General features: G+C 40.0%; 1 protein-coding gene across 2 annotated transcripts; it reads left to right on the top strand.

Annotated features, from left to right (window-relative positions):
• Positions 1-1,500: 1,500 nt before the first annotated feature.
• Positions 1,501-17,909, top strand: LOC109076839 (tyrosine-protein kinase receptor Tie-1-like). Of its 2 annotated transcripts, XM_019092489.2 has the most exons (23): positions 1,501-1,763; positions 2,854-3,147; positions 3,820-3,930; positions 4,168-4,323; positions 4,420-4,551; positions 4,656-4,796; positions 5,603-5,731; positions 5,823-5,968; positions 6,118-6,262; positions 6,348-6,506; positions 6,645-6,782; positions 7,851-8,135; positions 8,314-8,604; positions 8,722-8,912; positions 9,209-9,419; positions 9,507-9,617; positions 9,813-10,003; positions 14,845-14,958; positions 15,087-15,157; positions 16,297-16,337; positions 16,428-16,524; positions 16,631-16,730; positions 17,170-17,909. In XM_019092489.2, exons 1-23 carry the CDS (start codon positions 1,709-1,711, stop codon positions 17,239-17,241), a joined length of 3,381 nt encoding a protein of 1,126 aa, XP_018948034.1. In that variant the 5' UTR covers positions 1,501-1,708; the 3' UTR covers positions 17,242-17,909. The 2 variants fall into 2 exon arrangements, with proteins under 2 accessions (XP_018948034.1, XP_018948044.1); XM_019092499.2 differs by lacking the exon at positions 7,851-8,135.
• Positions 17,910-17,945: the final 36 nt, after the last annotated feature.

Here is a 17,945-nt window from a genome sequence, read left to right as displayed (position 1 = left end):
TAAATGTGTTCACTGGCCAGATATGTATTTCTATGTTTTAAGGGGTCATATGACGTTGATAAAAAGAACAGTACATGATGCCGTGTCCCGGCACGACGAGACAAAACCAATAAAACCCATTACAAGCGAGGTATTTGTTGCATCCAGTGGGGACATAATTACTGATTATATGACTTATGATCGGAGAAACAACAAACAACAAGCTCTACTCTACACTGCTCAAAACTCGCGTTTGAATCATCGGTGGCAAATTCTTTAAATATGAAAAACGTACTTACAGACTATGAGTCAGAAGCACTAGACTGTTCTTGCAAAGTTGGAACTGCTCCACTTTATAGAAACAGACACCGGCACTGTAGGCTACTCTCACAGGAAACATTACTCATCCTCTGCAAAATGCACTGCACACATCTGAATATTTGTGTTTGTAAATACAACTTAACCATTGATTTCTAGTTGTGTCCTCTTTTGGAAGACCAAACAAAGTATTTTCTATTTTACAACAGAACACACAGCGTCACACACTGCAGGCTTGAGTAAGGAACGGCCAGTGTTCTGATGATTTAACAGATCTGAACAGATGGTAGCATAATTCGATAGCGGAAAGTGCTACCTATCAGATTTTGCTACCAGCATGATATAAATAAGGTGTGAGGCTTTATTAACATGTACACCTACCCCAACCCTAAACCTACCCTTACAGTACGATAAATACAGTGTTGGTAGCATGATCTGATAGGTAGCATTGTTTGTCAGAACACCGGTGGACTTGAGAATGGTGCGGCCGGCGGATTCGACGAAGGAGAGGCCGGCGGGCTTGTGGCAACCACATGTGATGACTCTGGGCTGGACACAATGAAAGCCGATCCGGCGATTCACAGTGCAAAGTTGATTTATTTCCTCAGTGACCAGCACGGATCAGCTCTAGGCATGACGAAGCAGACATCGTCCTCTTTTGGAATAAATGTTGGATATCGTCTCCACGACATGGTGGAGGCGGCAGCAACAATACTACAGTAAGAATCACAGTTATGCCTTCTTTCTTTGTGTCAACATTTGGGTGGCGTTATGCAAATCTTCCCACATCGTGATGTAGACATGTGGGTGCATGTTAGAATGAGCCATTTTAGGAGGGCGTGGTTGACTCTTAACTTTTATAAATAATATCTCTTTGGATTTGAGACTTTAGTCTTTGCAACTTTACAGATCTTCTTTATTCACCAAGAGCTTGTAACACTCCAAAGAGAAAGGAAAACTTGAAATCGCATCATATGACACCGTTAAATAACAAATTAGAAGTAAACGCTTTGCAGAGATATAATTAAAGAACATCCCTGATCTTGATGAACTGACCTTAAGTCATCAGACACATCCAGTTTTATGTAAGTGAAATTCAGTGAAAATACTTGTAGTGCAAACTGTTTGATTATCTCTCTCTCTCTCTTTCTCTCTCTCTCTCGAATCCCCAACGCCTCTTCCTTCCTTTCCCACCCAAAGTATGAGTTTAGAGTAAGCAGAAGAGTTGAGTTTTCTGCCTGTCAACAGCACAGATTTCCACACGCGAAGGTTTAATCAGTGCGCGTACATTCACAGTGATCGTAAAAAATGCGCAATTACGCGCGGCGACGACTGGCGAGCTGGAAAATCCCACTGGAATGACAAATCCTGTTTTTGGATCATTTCTAACGGATTATCTCAGAGTGAACGTATGATTACAGTCATGCTGCATTTAATCTGCCTCTTGTGGGTCGTCGACATATCTGGTAAGTATCCTACTGTTGTTGTTACACCCAAAAGTTTTCAAAATACGTATTGATTTATTGGGAGAGTAAAATCGGTACGGGAAGCCCAGAGCTAGTTGTCGCAAAGCCTAACTCAGTCATATAGCCATCTGGATTTGAGTCAAAATGATTGAGTCATTTGTGTTTTTGTTTTCAAATATTCTATACAATATTTTGGTCTATATATATTAGAATGATATTTGACAATTCTGTGTTCACAAATCGTTTTTAAAACACAATTCTTTTTATTTATTTATTTATTTTTTGCGATTTTTATCCTCACAATGTACAACGCACACGCTTAATAAAACTGTACTGGCAGTGCCATGTAAGTTCAACTAAGGATGGTAAATTTAACTGAAAGTTTTAACTGTTTTCTTGAGAAATCAGTAATTGTTGATATATTTTTTGGGGAAAAAATGTTTATTAATATCAGGGTTAGTTATCACATTTTTTATTATTGACTGGGTTGTTTATGACAGGTTCAGCTGTAGCAATTGTAGCAACTTACCTCATGACAACATATAGCAACAGCCCCAATAGCAGCTCAATATGTGTTCAAAATTGGACAATAACAGTGAAAAAGTTTTGTTTTTTGTTTTTCTGTACCCAACACTTTATGGCATGCACCTATATAGATACTGACTTCACTGGTGTAAAAAGTGTGACAACTAGCCCCGGGCTCCTCTACATGTTTTCATTATTTCGCACATGGGATCTAATGGTATTTATGGTGGAATGATGGCTTTGGATCCTCTTTGTTTCCTGATATTGTTCTTGTGTTGAGAAGGCCACATAGTGGCAGAAAGCCAGGGGAAATGTGTGAAAGCAGGAATGTGGCTGTTCCTCTATGGTGGCTCCATTGTAGTTGGTATTTTGTGATCTTTATTTAAATAAACAGAAAACTTTACTGACTAAAGTTCTAGAGTAGGTTCACAGTTTCACCCTTAAGAGATATTAATTTACTAACTTTCTATTTATGTTTTTTTCTTTCTATTAATTGTTTTCCAATAGTTGTCCAGTTTTAGTAAATTGCATTGCATTAATCTGTATGAAATGTGTCCTCTCTCAGATGCAGTCATGGATCTCACCATGACCTCTAATGGGGCCACATCTGCTCATAATTTCAGTCTCTCCTGCATTTCTGGAGAGCGTGACACAGACGGGATTCAGATGAGCATCACAAAGGACAACAGCATTGTGCTCCGTGCAGATTCACCACATTTTGATGTGCAGAGCCCACAGACTAAAGAAGTGGTGGCTACTGGATTTAAAGGCTTTGACCACAGTGGGATTTTCTACTGTCACTCAAAAAGGGGCTCTGACCAACCTGGCAATGTTACTCTCATCAACAACTTCAGCAGAGGTACATGAGTGAGAAAAAAAAACATAACTTACAGTTCACCCAAAAAATGTGTAAATGAAACCGTCATCATTTACCAACCCTCATGTTGTTACAAACCTGTGTGATTAAAAAAAAAGACACTAAAGAAGATATTTTGAAGAATGTTTCAGTTGTTTCTGTTCTGACAAGAGTCAATGTGATCCAAAACAACACTGCACCCCACTGACTGTTATTGAAATGACCCTATATATAAAAAAAAACTACCCTTGAGACATTTTTAGAACTATCTTTTTTGTTTTCTTTAGAAGAATGTATGTCACACAAGTTTGGAATGACATGAGAATGAGTAAATAATGACTGAATTTTCATTTCTGAGTGAAAACATCAAACACACATGAACCAGATAATCAAGGTCTTCAGGATCACTTGTAAAGTTACAAGCCAGGTGTGCTGAAGCAGGCTGGAAATAAACTTTGCAGGACAGTGGGTCCCCAGGAGCAGAGTTGAAGATCTATGCATTAAACAGTTTGATAAAACACTTAACAGACAGTTTTTGTTCAAGTATTCAATATCTGAAATATCTAAAATAAATTATTTAATAACCGGAAATATATTTGTAAAAATAATCAGACTGAAGAATAGATTTTATAAATGTGATTTTATTTCCAGAATCTATTATTATTATGTGTTTAGGTCACTTTAAACCAGTGCGGGTCACTCAGACGGCCAGTAAAGGAGAGGACGTGAAACTAATCATGGACGTTGTTGGGACAGAAAGACGAGACATTACTTGGAAATTCAATGGTCAGTATACTTTACGATTTAGTAAGATTCATGTCTAAAGAGCATGTATGCAACATTTTATGCATATTAGTACAGCGATTTATGAAGATGTTTTAAATTCTATACATACAAAAAAATCCAAAATGGGATGTCATGCAGAAAAACATGCAGATGATCCAGTGGGATATTTGATCAATATATAGATGATCAGTAAATGAACGAGCAATTTACAAGCAAGAATATTCTGATTTGTTTTAGGTAACTACTACTACATGACTCCTATTGCTGATGTTCAAAACCGCACAGCAGTTCTAGATCTGATGAAAGTTGATGCAAACTCTGCAGGGATTTACAGTGTCAGCTACGTTGGGGACAGTGCTCTTTATAGTGCCTGGATCCGCCTCATCATTCGTGGTAACATAATCAGTATCATATAACTCATTTAAACATATTCAGAACTTTGGATTTTCTATTCTAGTGCTTGATTTTTATTACCTGTGTATTTTCTAGAATGTCCAAAGAATAAATGGGGCTCCGAATGTGACAAAGAATGTCCCGAATGCTTGAATGGAGGTGTGTGCCATGACAAAGATGGAGATTGTGTTTGCCCACCGGGGTTTATGGGAATGCACTGTGAGACAGGTAAATGAAAACCATTTATATGAAACTGATCATTTGCATCTGTAGGGACTATTTATTTAAGAACTTAAACATACAAATCATTTTTTCTGATTTTGGTCTGGCAGCCTGTCGGGAAGGAATGTTTGGAAGGAACTGCCAGGAATCCTGTAAGTCAGAGAATGGATGCCAGGGCTTGAGTTTCTGTCTCACGGATCCTTACGGCTGTTCTTGTGCCAGCGGCTGGCAAGGAGATCGCTGTCGTAAACGTGAGTATAACTTAACCCTTTATGATTCCTTTATATAAGAACTGTTCCCTCCGTGCAGAGTATCATCTGGACCCAGCAGAAAGGATTCAGTTCTGAATTAAAGTTTAAACAGGTGCTGCTGGAATGTGCCAGTAAAAATTCAGCTTCCATCAATCTGACCAAGATAAGCATTTCTTGCTGCTCTGTCCATTTGTTTTAGTCTTTGTGGAAGCCAGTTTCCACCTCAGAGTAAATAAAACCCGTAATTGTGAGATAAAGTTTAAAATAACAAAAAAAAAAAGAATTCACTCTATAACATTGTGAAATACAAAATTGCAAATACAGGAAATAGCCACAATTATGGGAAATAAAGCTGAAATAGAGTGATATAAAGTCTAATTGTGTGATATAGTCACATTGTGAAATACATAACTGCAATTATAAGAACAGAATGTTGCAACTGTTAAAAATGTGTGAAAGTCACAATTCTGAAAAATAAAGCTGCAGTTGTTAAATTAATGGCACAACTAAGAAAAATAAAGTTGCAATGCAACGTAAAGCAAGATAATGTGAGACAGTAAGAATTACAAGAAATAAGATCGTAATTGTAAGATAAAAAGTCTCAATGTTTGAGAAATAATGTTGCAGTTGTGATGAAGACACACTTGGGGAAAAAAAAAACATTTCCAAACACACTTAAATTTCTTGAGGTCAAAGCTCAGACACTAAAACATAATGACTTACTGAATCGTTCTAAAATGCTTGTTGTCATGTTTTAATTGTTGAAATATATAATAAAAACAGAATTTCCAATGTTATTTTCATAGCCTGTCTTGAAGGAATGTACGGCGCTGACTGTCTTTTAAGTTGCAACTGCAAGAACAAAGGCAAATGCAATCGATTCAATGGCTGTCAATGTCCTACAGGCTGGAGAGGGCAATACTGTGAGAAATCAGGTCAGGCTTCAAAACTACTTTTCCATCTACTCTAAAATCTGTAACATTTGTTCCTCCTGGCACCGTTTGTCTAACCTTATCCCTCTTTCAGATCGTGCACCAGAGATATTGGACATGGCCAGTAACCTAGAGGGAAACTTGAACTCCAGCCACAAGATCACATGTTCTGCAACAGGCCATCCACTGCCTAGCCATATGAGTATTGAGCTACGCAAGCTGGATAGCACTGTTCTTAAGGTGAAAGAGAATCTTTTAAGAAGTTGCATATGAAGTTGAAAAAAGGAATGCTTATAAAATGAAAAGTTAGAAAGTACTATTGTGCCTAATGTGTTGTGCCTTTCTAATGTGGCTACTATCTTTATGATTGTCTGCTGTTGATTTCTCAGGCATCCCACACTACCATGGACTCCAAAAAAAGCACAGCTCACTTTGAGATCCCAAGGCTGTCTGCAGAGCATAATGGTTTGTGGGAATGTCGAGTCTCCACCAATGGTGGGCAGGATTCCTTCAAGTTTACCTTAACTGTGAAAGGTGAGATTCATTTTAAAATTGATTCATTCTAACAATGTTTTTGCTAGCTGAAAGACCCTTAAACTTGCACTTTGTTGTGAACTAGAGCCACCCTACCCAACCACTGCTCCTAAACTGCTGTCGAGGAGCAGCAAACAACTGGTTGTAAAGCCAGTGGAAACTTATGCGGGTGACAGTCCCATTATTTCCACTAAGGTGCTTTACAAGCCAGTGGATACAGAAGACTCCTGGTCCTCCATTATAGGTAACTCTGCCAAAATCACTTGTGGTTTTAGGAATTACTAGTATTAGGTTCATGCTGACATGTAGAATGATATGAATATATGTTATAAAAGTCATACAATTTATCATCTTTTTTTTTTTTCTTTTTTTTCAAATAAAGTGTATGGCAGCGATCAAATCACATTATCGAACCTGAAGCCCTCAACCAGATACCATGTCCGTGTACAACTTACTCGCCCAGGGGATGGAGGAGAAGGTCCTTTGGGTCCAGAGGCAATCATGGAGACTGACTGCCCAGGTGAGAATCAGTTAACCTAGAACTAAAAATTGACTTGGTTTTGGGGAAAGATGGGGTAAATGCCTTACTTGAGAACATATTTAGAGATGAGTTTAGCATGTACAGGATGATGATGTATAGGGTGTACAAAATTGCCCCATTACTTAAGGGGTAACCTGTGGCAATAAGACCCCTTCAGTAAACTTGCCCCAGTTGTAAATGTAAAATACATTTGATGCATGTAAAATACATGATAAACCTAATTGTAATTAATGGAAGTATAATAATAATTAAATAAATAATTAAAACATTAGCAATATCATACCACTCTCCCACTTCTGAGGGTAGCATCTTACTCCAGTTGTCTAACCAATGTTATTTTAGTGTTATTTATATACTGTCATAGTATTTAGTAATGTTGAATTTTGTTTTTATATTTTCAGTTTCATTTTAATTTAATTTAGTAATTGTGCTTCTGTTGTTTTTTAATTTTTTTTATATTTCTATATAGCTTTAATTCATTTTAATTTAGTTTTACTTTTAGTAATTTTATGTCTTAACTTTTCTCATCTAATATTTGTTATTTTATGTCAGCTTTATTTCAATTAGCAAAAACAATTTTAATAGTTTTAGTTGATGCGGAGTCCATCATTAACAAACAGAATTTTAATATCTGACCTAAAATAAATTCAGATATCCAATAAAAAAAGATCATTTCAAATTAAAACTGTTCAGAATAAATCTAAAGCTGAAGTTCAGATGAAAAGATTGTTAACTGCCATAAATGTTCAATAAATGTGTGGAGATGAGACTGAGTGATATCTCAACAGAATAAAAAAAGGTGAGGGCATATTTCCTCATGGTATGAGAAGAAGAGTGGGGTTCTTTGAGCTGAAGAAGGTGGTTTGAATAGTGTTGACATGGATGTGATTGTCAAAACCTGGAGAAACAAGTCTATAGATATACAATATTTTGGACTGTTGATTCTGTCAATATTTGACCCCTGAAAGACTGACTCTGAGAGCAGTATAGTTTTTATGTAGCTCAGCTGCAGCGGACAACATCTGATTGCGTATTCTGTGTCGCTAGAGCCCACGGCCAGGCCGGAGATTGATTCCTGCTCACTGGAGGGCCGTAATGCCACCATCAGGTGGTCCCTGATTGATACGTCCAAAGAAGCCACTGGCTTTTTAGTACAGCTCAACGGACCACATGGAGAGAAGCTGCAAGAAGAAACCACCTTGCTTAATGTACTCTCCAACAAGCTCTACAATCTGGAGTATCACAGGGACTACCAAGTGGTAGTCAGGCTGATAAACTGTGGCAGCCATGGGCCCCCTTCAAAGCCCCACCGTATTCACATCTATAAACAGGGTAAACAGAAATCTTGCATGTCCCTAAATAGGCGCAAGTAGGTGACTGACTATAAAATAGGTCATGAATGTTAGACAGGATATGGTGGAAAAAAATAACTCAGTTATTATTTAACTCAAAGTGTGTCAGAGTGTGAATTGAAACTGAAGTGGCAAAATTATGTATGATCTCTCTCCAGGTCCTTCTTCTCCAAGGAACGTCCAGGCAGATGCTTTGTCCATTAATGCAGTCAGGCTTCACTGGCATCCACCTGAGGACCCCAATGGAGGAATTGTAAAATACAGCATTGAATACAAGCCAGTGGGCCAGAGCAGCTTTCACCCTTGGGTGGACACAGATGATGGCAACAAAACCATGAAGGATGTGACATCCCTCAATGGGAGCACATTATACCAGTTCAGGGTGAGGGCTTTCTCCAAGGTGCCAGGGGATTGGAGTCAGTTTGTACAAGCCAGGACACATGGAGACGGTAAGTGACCAGAGAGAATAAATAAGACAAAAGACAAAAAATAAAGCTAAAATATGAAGTTAAAGGCTATTCATAAATGCACTTTAAAAAAGGCACTTGCTGTTTTTCATATCAAAGGATTCTCAAGCTATATTCCCACCACTCAGCAAGTTGGACGACCAATGGCTAAGGATCATCAGCTTCTTTGGGCTGTGGTTGGGTCAGTGGCTGTGACCTGTGTGACCATCCTTCTGGCCCTTTTGATTCTCTTCTACATTCGTAAATCTGTTTTTAAACGAAAACGGACATTCACCTATCAGTCTGTATCGGTGAGCAGACAAGACACTTTACTTCATTACTTTATTTCTACTCTTATGCTTGTGTATGTACAGTGGCAGCAAAAACCTAATGTGTGGACATGAACTTTATATTTTAATGATTCAACATAGTGGGATAGTTTCATATCAATATTTTTTTATATATATGATTAAGTATAAACATGATGAAGTTTATGATAATACTGTAACGTACTTTAAGTTGACTCATCTATAAGTACTATAACAATAATAAGTACAAAACTAAATAAATACATAAATAAATATGATGTGAACACATGCATTCTCAGGGAGAAGAGACAATCTTACAGTTCAACTCAGGGACTCTCACACTGACCCGGCGACCGAAACCTTCTCCAGAGCCCCTAACTTATCCCATACTGGAGTGGGAGGACATAAAGTTTGAGGATGTCATTGGAGAAGGAAACTTTGGTCAGGTCATCAGGGCCATGGTCAAAAAAGATGGCATAAAAATGAGTGCTGCAATTAAAATGCTCAAGGGTAAGAACACAATCCAACAGAGCATTGTTAGCCAAGGTCTGTTATTACATGATTGTGATTTTGTGTGTCCATTGTGTGCACCTGCAGAGTTTGCCTCAGAGAATGACCATCGAGACTTTGCTGGTGAATTAGAAGTGCTGTGTAAATTGGGACAGCATCCAAACATAATTAATTTAATCGGTGCCTGTGAAAACAGAGGTGAGTGCACCACATATTGGCTTTACCTAGATATGGTCAGATAATAAAGCTGAAAACAAGACTAGAAGTGTTTGACATAGTAATGTTAATAAGGCTTCATATCAGCTTTGTCAAAGTACTTAATTTGGCACAGATGCCATATGAACTTCTCTCTATTAAATAGTGCTGACATGTAATAGCTTATGTTATCCACAGGTTACCTTTACATTGCCATTGAATATGCACCTTACGGAAACCTTTTGGACTTCCTAAGAAAGAGTCGTGTCCTAGAGACTGATCCTGCCTTTGCAAAAGAGCATGGAACTGCCTCCACACTCACCTCCCAGCAGCTCTTGCAGTTTGCTGCTGATGTAGCAACCGGAATGCATTACCTTAGTGACAAACAGGTATAAATTTTTTTTTTTAGATTATGGAGGTGTCTATTTTAGAATCCATATGTGGATGGGCAAAATTTAAGGTGATAGTTCACTCAAAAATGAAAATTTATCTAAAATTTAGATCCCTCGGGCCATTCATAATGTAGATGAGCTTGCTTCATCGGAATAGATTTGGAGAAATTTAGAGAAATTACATAATTTGCTCACCAATGGATCTTTGCAATGAATGAGTGCTTTGCTGAGACCGCTGTTTCTCACACATACAGAGAGAGAGTGAGAGTCATACACACCATGCTAAATCTACATGCTACATGTAAACCATATTTTTTGTTGTATTTTCCTGTCAAAATAAGTTCATTTGGAATTATTCAGCTTTTAAGAACAAGCAGAAGATATGCCTGTTCCCTTTCAAGGGACCTTCGAACCGCATCCTCTAGGGGTCGCTATGGGGAATGCCTCGACGTGACCCGGCTATAGGCTATGACGTCACTACCAGTGCGACCACAGTATAAAAAGGCGCCGAGAGAACACGTCATCTTGCCTCTTCTTCATCTTCAAGTGACTGTTTTGTTTGAAGCATGCATTCGGGTGGTAAGAACAATCTTTTCTTCCCTTGTTATGGTGAGCACTAGCAAGACGTTTAAGAGGTGTGTGGATCCGTGTCCGCGTTATTTGACACCTGATGACACATATGATCTTTGCATTGTTTGTTTGGGGGAAAAGCACACACGTGATGTCCTCAAGGGGGCAATCTGCATCCTCTGCGAGCTTTTTTCAATGAAATAGCTCCGCTCTCGTCTGTCTCTCTTTTTGAGGAAAGAGGGGCAGCCATCTGCTCCCCACGGTTCAGGACCTGCCACTGCTGAGGCACGGAGGAGAATGAGTTTGTGGGGGTTGCAGGTGGATCTGGCGATGAGTTTAAAGAGGGGCTTTCCTTCTTGCGTTTGTCGGCCGTGGACGAGGGTGAGAGGATGCCCCCTATAAAAGAGACGCTGGCTAGCTATCTCTCTGTAAGTGAGACATCCTCTCTCAAGGTTCCCTCCTTGCCATCTAAGCCACTTCAGGATACATCTTGCTTAAATGGCAGGGCATATGCAGCAGCAGGTCAGGCTGTCGCTTCGTTGCACACGATAATGGTGCTTCAGGTGTACCAGGCTGATCTGCTAAAAGACCTGGATAAAGGGGAGGGCCTTCCCCTGACGAGGTAGCTGAGCTGCGCCGCACCACAGATCTTGCTCTCTGTGCTACTAAGCAGGCTGCCTCTGCTATTTGCAGATCTATGGCGGCCATGGTAGTAATGGAGAGACATCTCTGGGTGAACCTGGCAGATATCGGGAAGAAAGAGAAGGGCTATCTCCTCAATGCTCCGGTTTCGCCTTCCAAACTTTTTGGTATATCCGTTGAGACATTGGTCAAAGTTTAGGGAGGCAAAGGCACGCTCAGTGGCCTTCAAAACCTTCATTCCACGAAGGTCCAGGTCTGAGCCCGAACAATGCAGGAGTCCTGGCCCATCTCGGTCTGAGGATCAGAGACAGGCACAGAAGGCTAGTGTCGTGCCCCTCCCCCACCTGTGGGGGTCAAAGGGAGGTAGGCAAGACCCGAGGGAGGTGATCCAGATGAGCAGTTCTCAACTCTTTCGTCCAGACCAGAGTACGACCTAAACATCTACTCACATCCCTCGAGGGGTTTAACATCTACCCTCATTTTCCCCTTCCGAAATTCCCCTATAACCACCATCAACTCCACCTTACAGAGGTCAGATAGGAACCTCCTGTGCCTGCACTGCAGTTTCTTATGCTGGACCTATGATGTTTTGGTTGGTTCTATGTCATACATAGTAACCACCTTACCGATGGTCCGGACTCAAAGGCTTCTTCAGGCTTCACTTCTTGAAAGGAGCTCATTCACGGGAACCATGGTGGGTGAGTACGATCCCTTTTAAATAAATTTAGATCGCTGGTCGTTGTATGAATCCTTTTGCTAGCCTTCTTTGCAGTGTTTCTGGAACCTGTGTGTTTCTGTCCTTGTTTAGGGTAGGTCCTCTGTGAGCACCCCCTCTACAGAACCCAGAACATTGACTATTAACTATATTACCTCACACGACCACACTCAACCAAAACAGAACCATACCCCATAATAGCCCTGTTTCCAGCTTCATGCTTCCTGGATCATGTTGTCAAGTCATTAGGCTTCTGTGGGAGCCTTCTTGGTCATCAGGTCCCCAGTACAGCACTGCAATTCTGGGATCTGCGGGTCCTTCCTTTGGTGATGTCTCCAGAGTGTATGCTTTGTGAGATGCCGCCCTCCTTGATGTCCGGGCTGGGCTTATGCCTCTTAGGCTGCCCTGACTGGGACGCCATACCCATGTTCACCCTGAGGGGTTTCCTGTGTCAGGATATCCTTTCTCTGAATAGAGCTCCTCTCACTGAGGCGTCGAGAGGCTTTACTCCACTCTGCAGTCCGCTAGTTGCAACGTACAGCCATCATGGTAAGCCAGTGGGTCACCCCTATGTGGAGTGGGTCTGAATGCACTGGGTTTCCTGAGGTATGAGTAGGTGGCGTTTCTGCGGAAACCCTTCCTGAGTGCTCTGGCTCTGAGGAGAAACAGCTCTCTGCCCTCACTGCGGAAGAGTCCCTTTGAGCTCACCAATCCTGGGCAGACTGGGTGAGTCCTCCTCGCGATTCGAGAGTTAGGTCCTCTACAAAAAGTTCCTCTCTCTCTTCACTAAGGGTTGAACCCTCCTCTCTTGAGCTCCTTAGCAGTGACTTCAGGTAGTTGGGCCACTTGCTGCTTCCATGATAAGCTGCCTCTATTCGTGTCAAGCCAGGCAGTGCTCCCCTCACCTCAGAGGGTTGTCTTTGAGCCTGCCGCTCCCGATTGAGTGTCTGAGGACTTCAGGGCATCTGTGAGCAGATGCTTTGGAATCTTTCTAAATCCATGCTATGGTAAGCTTTTGTGCACTTTCTAAAATCCACATTGTGGTAAGTGTGCATGCTAAAGCACTCTGCGTACTTTCTAAAATCTTGTATGGTAAGGGTTACGCACTGTCAGCCTCATTCCCTTTTTCTGAGTTGGCTTAGGTCCTGGTACTCGCCTTGGGCTCCACTCAACTAATGTATCTCTGTTGATACATTCTGAGCAGGGTGAAAAAGAAAAAATGCCTTTAATCTAGTCAGCATCGCTCCCCTCACTGTAGAGGGTTATTTATGAGCATGCTGCTTCCTTCCGAGCATTCAAATTCCCTCCCCTTCAGAGAGGTTGAATTCCCTGCTCAGTGGGCTGGTCTCGTGGATGGACTTTAACATGCTTCCCCTTTTTCTGAATTCGGAGTTCTCCTCTCACATGGAGAGTTGAGTTCTCTGTTTCCCAGAGCACCTGGAACCAGCAACATCAGGCGAACTAGGCCCTTCTTCTGCCTGCCTGATACGCTGAGTTTTTTAGCAAAGCTTACAGTACGTTTACCCTTCAGGATTCCTACGAACATGCTATAGGTCAAGCCACCTCTCCGCTGAGAGCTGGGTGTTATGCTACCTCAGCTTGGTAACTTACTGCTAGCCAGACCAGCATTATGACCATGAAGATGAGTTGGCGACTTCTCAGACTTATTGTTCTTTGGGATGCGCCATATCCATCTATGTGTGCTATGTGTATGTTGTGGACTGCTCCCTCAAAGTGCCACGGTCACAAAAGGAAAGTGCCACGGTCACATAAGGTCTCTAGGTCTGTCTCTAGGACCCCTTAGCAGCTGTATCTTTAAAATCCATGTTATGGTAAGTGCGTATGCAAAGTCTCTGTGCACTTCCTAAATTCCACACTGTGGTAAGTTTGCACATCAAGCATTTTATGTTCTTTCTAAAAATCCTGTATGGCAGGGGTCACGCGCTGCAGCTTCGTGCAGAGCAAGCAGTAGCCCCCTGGGTGACAGGCCAAGACCTTGCTACGATTCTAGGAGCTTGGTCGTATCCCCTTAAAGGAATCTCTTCCTGATTCCAAGCCTTTGAGCTCTACCCTGGGCCCAGGACTCCTGGCCCTAACAGGTAAGTTTATGGGGTATGTAGCTTAGGGCTTTGGCTGTAGGGGATACTGTCATTGACAACTGTCAAACCGTCCCAGGGGCAACTCCCTTAAGCTTTGGTAGAGTTGGTACTTAGTGCTTGCCTTTGTGTTTGGCATGCACTCCTCTCAGCATGGTGGCATGGGTATACCATTCCCCATAGCGACCCCTAGAGGACTCAGGGAGCCATGGAACCTTACATAACCTGATCTAATTTCAGCAAATCAGTTTGGGGGTACGCTGACAACGTGATTAATGTTCATGAACCCAGCAGCTCATTAATCCTAGTGTGTTGTATATTGTTAGTATAGAAGCAGAACTAGTAGTAGTATTATCTTTTAATAATAATAACTACTACTATTACTACTACTATTATATAGATTATATATATATTATATATAAAATATTATATAAAGAAACCATGAATGTGTGTATATGTATGTGTGTGTGTGTGTGCGTGTAAAATAGTCTGGCGACTAAACTAAAAAATTCACTAGCCAATGGCAATTATATTGCCAAGGTGTGCGTAGAGGGTTGTAAACAGCTGATTTTCACATTTTCAGCACATTTTTGGGTGGAATATTCCCTTAATTGCCATAATGGCCCGGTAATTTCATTATATTTATTACTTGCAGTCATGTGGTTTGTTTAATTATTTGCCTTAAATGTCAATAATTTACATTTATTACTTTTATTGTTCAATTTAACTAGGCCATTGTAGATTTTGTGCCACATTAATATTAATTACTACATGGCCTAACTTTATTTCTGGTTATCTTGTTTGTGTATAAACAGTTCATTCACAGAGATTTGGCAGCCAGAAATGTACTCGTGGGAGAAAGCCTAGTTGCTAAAATCGCAGATTTTGGCCTCTCACGTGGCGAGGAGGTGTATGTGAAAAAGACCATGGTGAGGACCATATCTGTGAGCTATGAGACAATAAAACTAATTTCTCTTTACTTACTCAGCCTGTTGAGTGCATAGTGTATCTATATTACTCATAAAACTGCTTGAATGTTGCTCTCTCTCTGTCTCAGGGAAGACTGCCTGTGCGATGGATGGCTATCGAGTCACTAAACTACAGTGTCTACACCACAAAGAGTGATGTGTAAGTACATCCTGTAAATTTTGTGTTTTTGCACATATGAACATCGCTTTGAACATCTCATGCTTTATTAACTGAACTTTAAACTGACACTTTATTTTCTAAGAAAATGTGACATAAAGGGATTCATTGTTGGAATAAATGTTTGAAAACACCAAGTGCTACGGCATCCCTAAGTTTCAATCCAAAACAACATGTCTTCATCCTTCTCAATTTTCAATGAAAAACTGATAAATAAGCAGGAAGGAACTGATAACATAAACCAGGAAGCTCAAATTTAGAGTAGCATGTTCCACGAGACCACAGTCCTCTGTCAAAACAACCTTTTTTACCCACTCAATAACACTGTGCACTGAAGATTTCGTAAACAATATGACCACCATGACATACAAACATGTTTTCTCCATCCGCCTGTTACTGATTTCCCTCAAAGCATGGAGTTTGATTGTCACAGTCACACATCAGTGTTAGCTTTAACATATAGTAATCTACAGTAGTGGATAATTTTTTTTTCTTACTCTTACCAGCATGTTTAATTACGGATCATCCCCCATAACTGTTCAAATAATTACACTACCGTATGGGGTCAATAAGATTTTTTCCTCTCAAGTATATTAACTACTTTTCAGCTAGGATGCATAAAATTTATTAAAACTGAAATATTTCAAATAAATGCTGTTGAAGACTGGAGTGTTTCCAACATGTTTAAAAATATAAATATATAAGATACTAAAAATATATTGAAATAGAAATCAGATCGTATTAATTGAAAAAATATTTTACAATATTACTGTTTTTAATGTATTTTTCATCAAATAAATGCAGTCTTGATAAGCTTGAGACTATTAAAAACTCTTTCAAAATTTCAAAAACTCAAACTTTCGAAAGGTAGTTTCATTTAAGAAGCTGCATCAAGTTTAAAAAGGTACTTTTAATAATCAACATATTGAGTGACCTCTGCATTCTGTTCCTTTCAGTTGCTCTCCATCTAGCGGTTTCTAAACACAAGAATGTGGCTTGTGTACATGGCAAACAATGCTGTCATAGGCATTGACTTTTTCTGCCATCAGCAAGATTTTACAGATCTTTTTCTTCTTAAACCTGGTTATTCTTTAATTAAAATATCTGCCTTGGTTTTTCAGGTGGTCTTTTGGAGTTCTTCTGTGGGAAATTGTAAGTTTAGGTAAGTTTGTTCATAATCTGAATAACTTGTTGTCTACTACATTATAAACATGCTTCAGCCAGATGAATGCTATGAATCTGTTCTCTTCAGGTGGGACACCATACTGTGGGATGACCTGTGCTGAGCTCTATGAGAAGCTTCCTCAGGGCTACAGAATGGAGCAGCCCAGGAACTGTGATGATGAAGTGTAAGCACAGACGTTCATGCATTCTTGTAGTCACTTTCCATATTGATTGACTCCAGTCGTATTAATTATTGTAATTATAATCCCTGATATATAATTATCCATACAGGTATGAACTTATGAGGCAGTGTTGGCGAGATAGACCCTATGAGCGACCGCCATTTTCACAAATATCTGTCCAGCTCAATAGGATGCAAGAGGCACGGAAGGTAAGGAAAAAAACAGACTGATGCTTGCATATATAAAACTTTGTGGGTGGTTACCAGAGGAAATGCTGTGTGGTTATAGGTGGTTTCAGTTTAATCAAAAATACAGTAAAAATAGTCATATTGTTAAATATTATTACAATTTAAAAGATCTGTTCTCTATTTAAATATAGTTTAAAATACAATTCATTCCTGTGATGGCCAAGCTGAACAGCCATTACTTCAGTCTTCAGTGTCATATGATGCTTCAGAAATAAATCTAATATGCTGATTTGGTGCTCAAGAAACATTTCTTATTATTATCAATATTGAAAACTGCTTAATATTTTTGTGGAAACCACAATAAATTTTTCAGGATTCTTTGATGAACAGAAAGTTAAATATAACAGCATTTATTTGAAATAGAAAAAGTGTGCAATTCCAATTCTCATCTTTCATCCAGGCCTATGTCAACATGGCTCTCTTTGAGAACTTCACTTATGCTGGAATAGATGCTACAGCTGAAGAGGCCTGACTACCAGCCCCCCCAGACCCAAGAATGGTTCATAACCCAAGGGGAGCTCATCACAGTAGAGCTTTGCGTTACTGTCACTCCCCTGTGGCCAGGTTCCAACGTTCAAAGAGACACTCCACCAAGACCACATGGCTATAGAGAACAGACTGTGAAAGGACACTCTTATGAGCTGTGACTCTAGATTCTGTAAGGATTCATATCTCAGGACATGCTGGATTACTTAAGAGGAAATGGAACCTACAATGTGAGCTACAGATGTAGCACACTGGGTCTGTGGGGATCTGGACCATGCACTGAACTCTTTTTCCATCTTTTATTGGGAGAATCATTGTGTGAGGTTGTTGAAATGGACATACATCAAATGCAGTTCATTCCGTGGACAAAAACGCCATTAATATTCAATGTACCACTTAAGAAAGCGATGTATTGTCCTTATTGAAACTCATTTGTTCAGCTTGAGTGAGTTCTGTACATAATGTTTGTTGTTTAAAAAGCCACTAAAGATTTTTAAGATCTTTTAAAATGTTTTTTTACATATGACATATGTATGAAATGCTATAGCCATCCTGTAATCATTTAAAGAATGTTAAGAGAATGTCTTTACTTGGAAAAATAAAGCATCTGTGTGGTGATGGGACTCATCACAGAGGCATTTGGAGACAACCATAGATTATGATATGGAACAGAAAGTACTCACTCTTTCT

Source organism: Cyprinus carpio, chromosome A6 (genome assembly GCF_018340385.1).
Source record: "Cyprinus carpio isolate SPL01 chromosome A6, ASM1834038v1, whole genome shotgun sequence".
Taxonomy (NCBI): domain Eukaryota; kingdom Metazoa; phylum Chordata; class Actinopteri; order Cypriniformes; family Cyprinidae; genus Cyprinus; species Cyprinus carpio.
This window is presented reverse-complemented; position numbering and strand designations above follow the sequence as displayed.

What these genes read in the sequence shown, in the direction of transcription:
- LOC109076839 (XM_019092489.2), top strand. Translation starts at nt 1,709, where the DNA reads ATGATTACAGTCATGCTGCATTTAATCTGCCTCTTGTGGGTCGTCGAC. An exon ending in TGGATAGCACTGTTCTTAAG is followed by an intron (nt 5,969 to 6,117) that starts GTGAAAGAGAAT and finishes TTGATTTCTCAG; the next exon opens with GCATCCCACACTACCATGGA. An exon ending in CTCCTGGTCCTCCATTATAG is followed by an intron (nt 6,507 to 6,644) that starts GTAACTCTGCCA and finishes TTTCAAATAAAG; the next exon opens with TGTATGGCAGCGATCAAATC.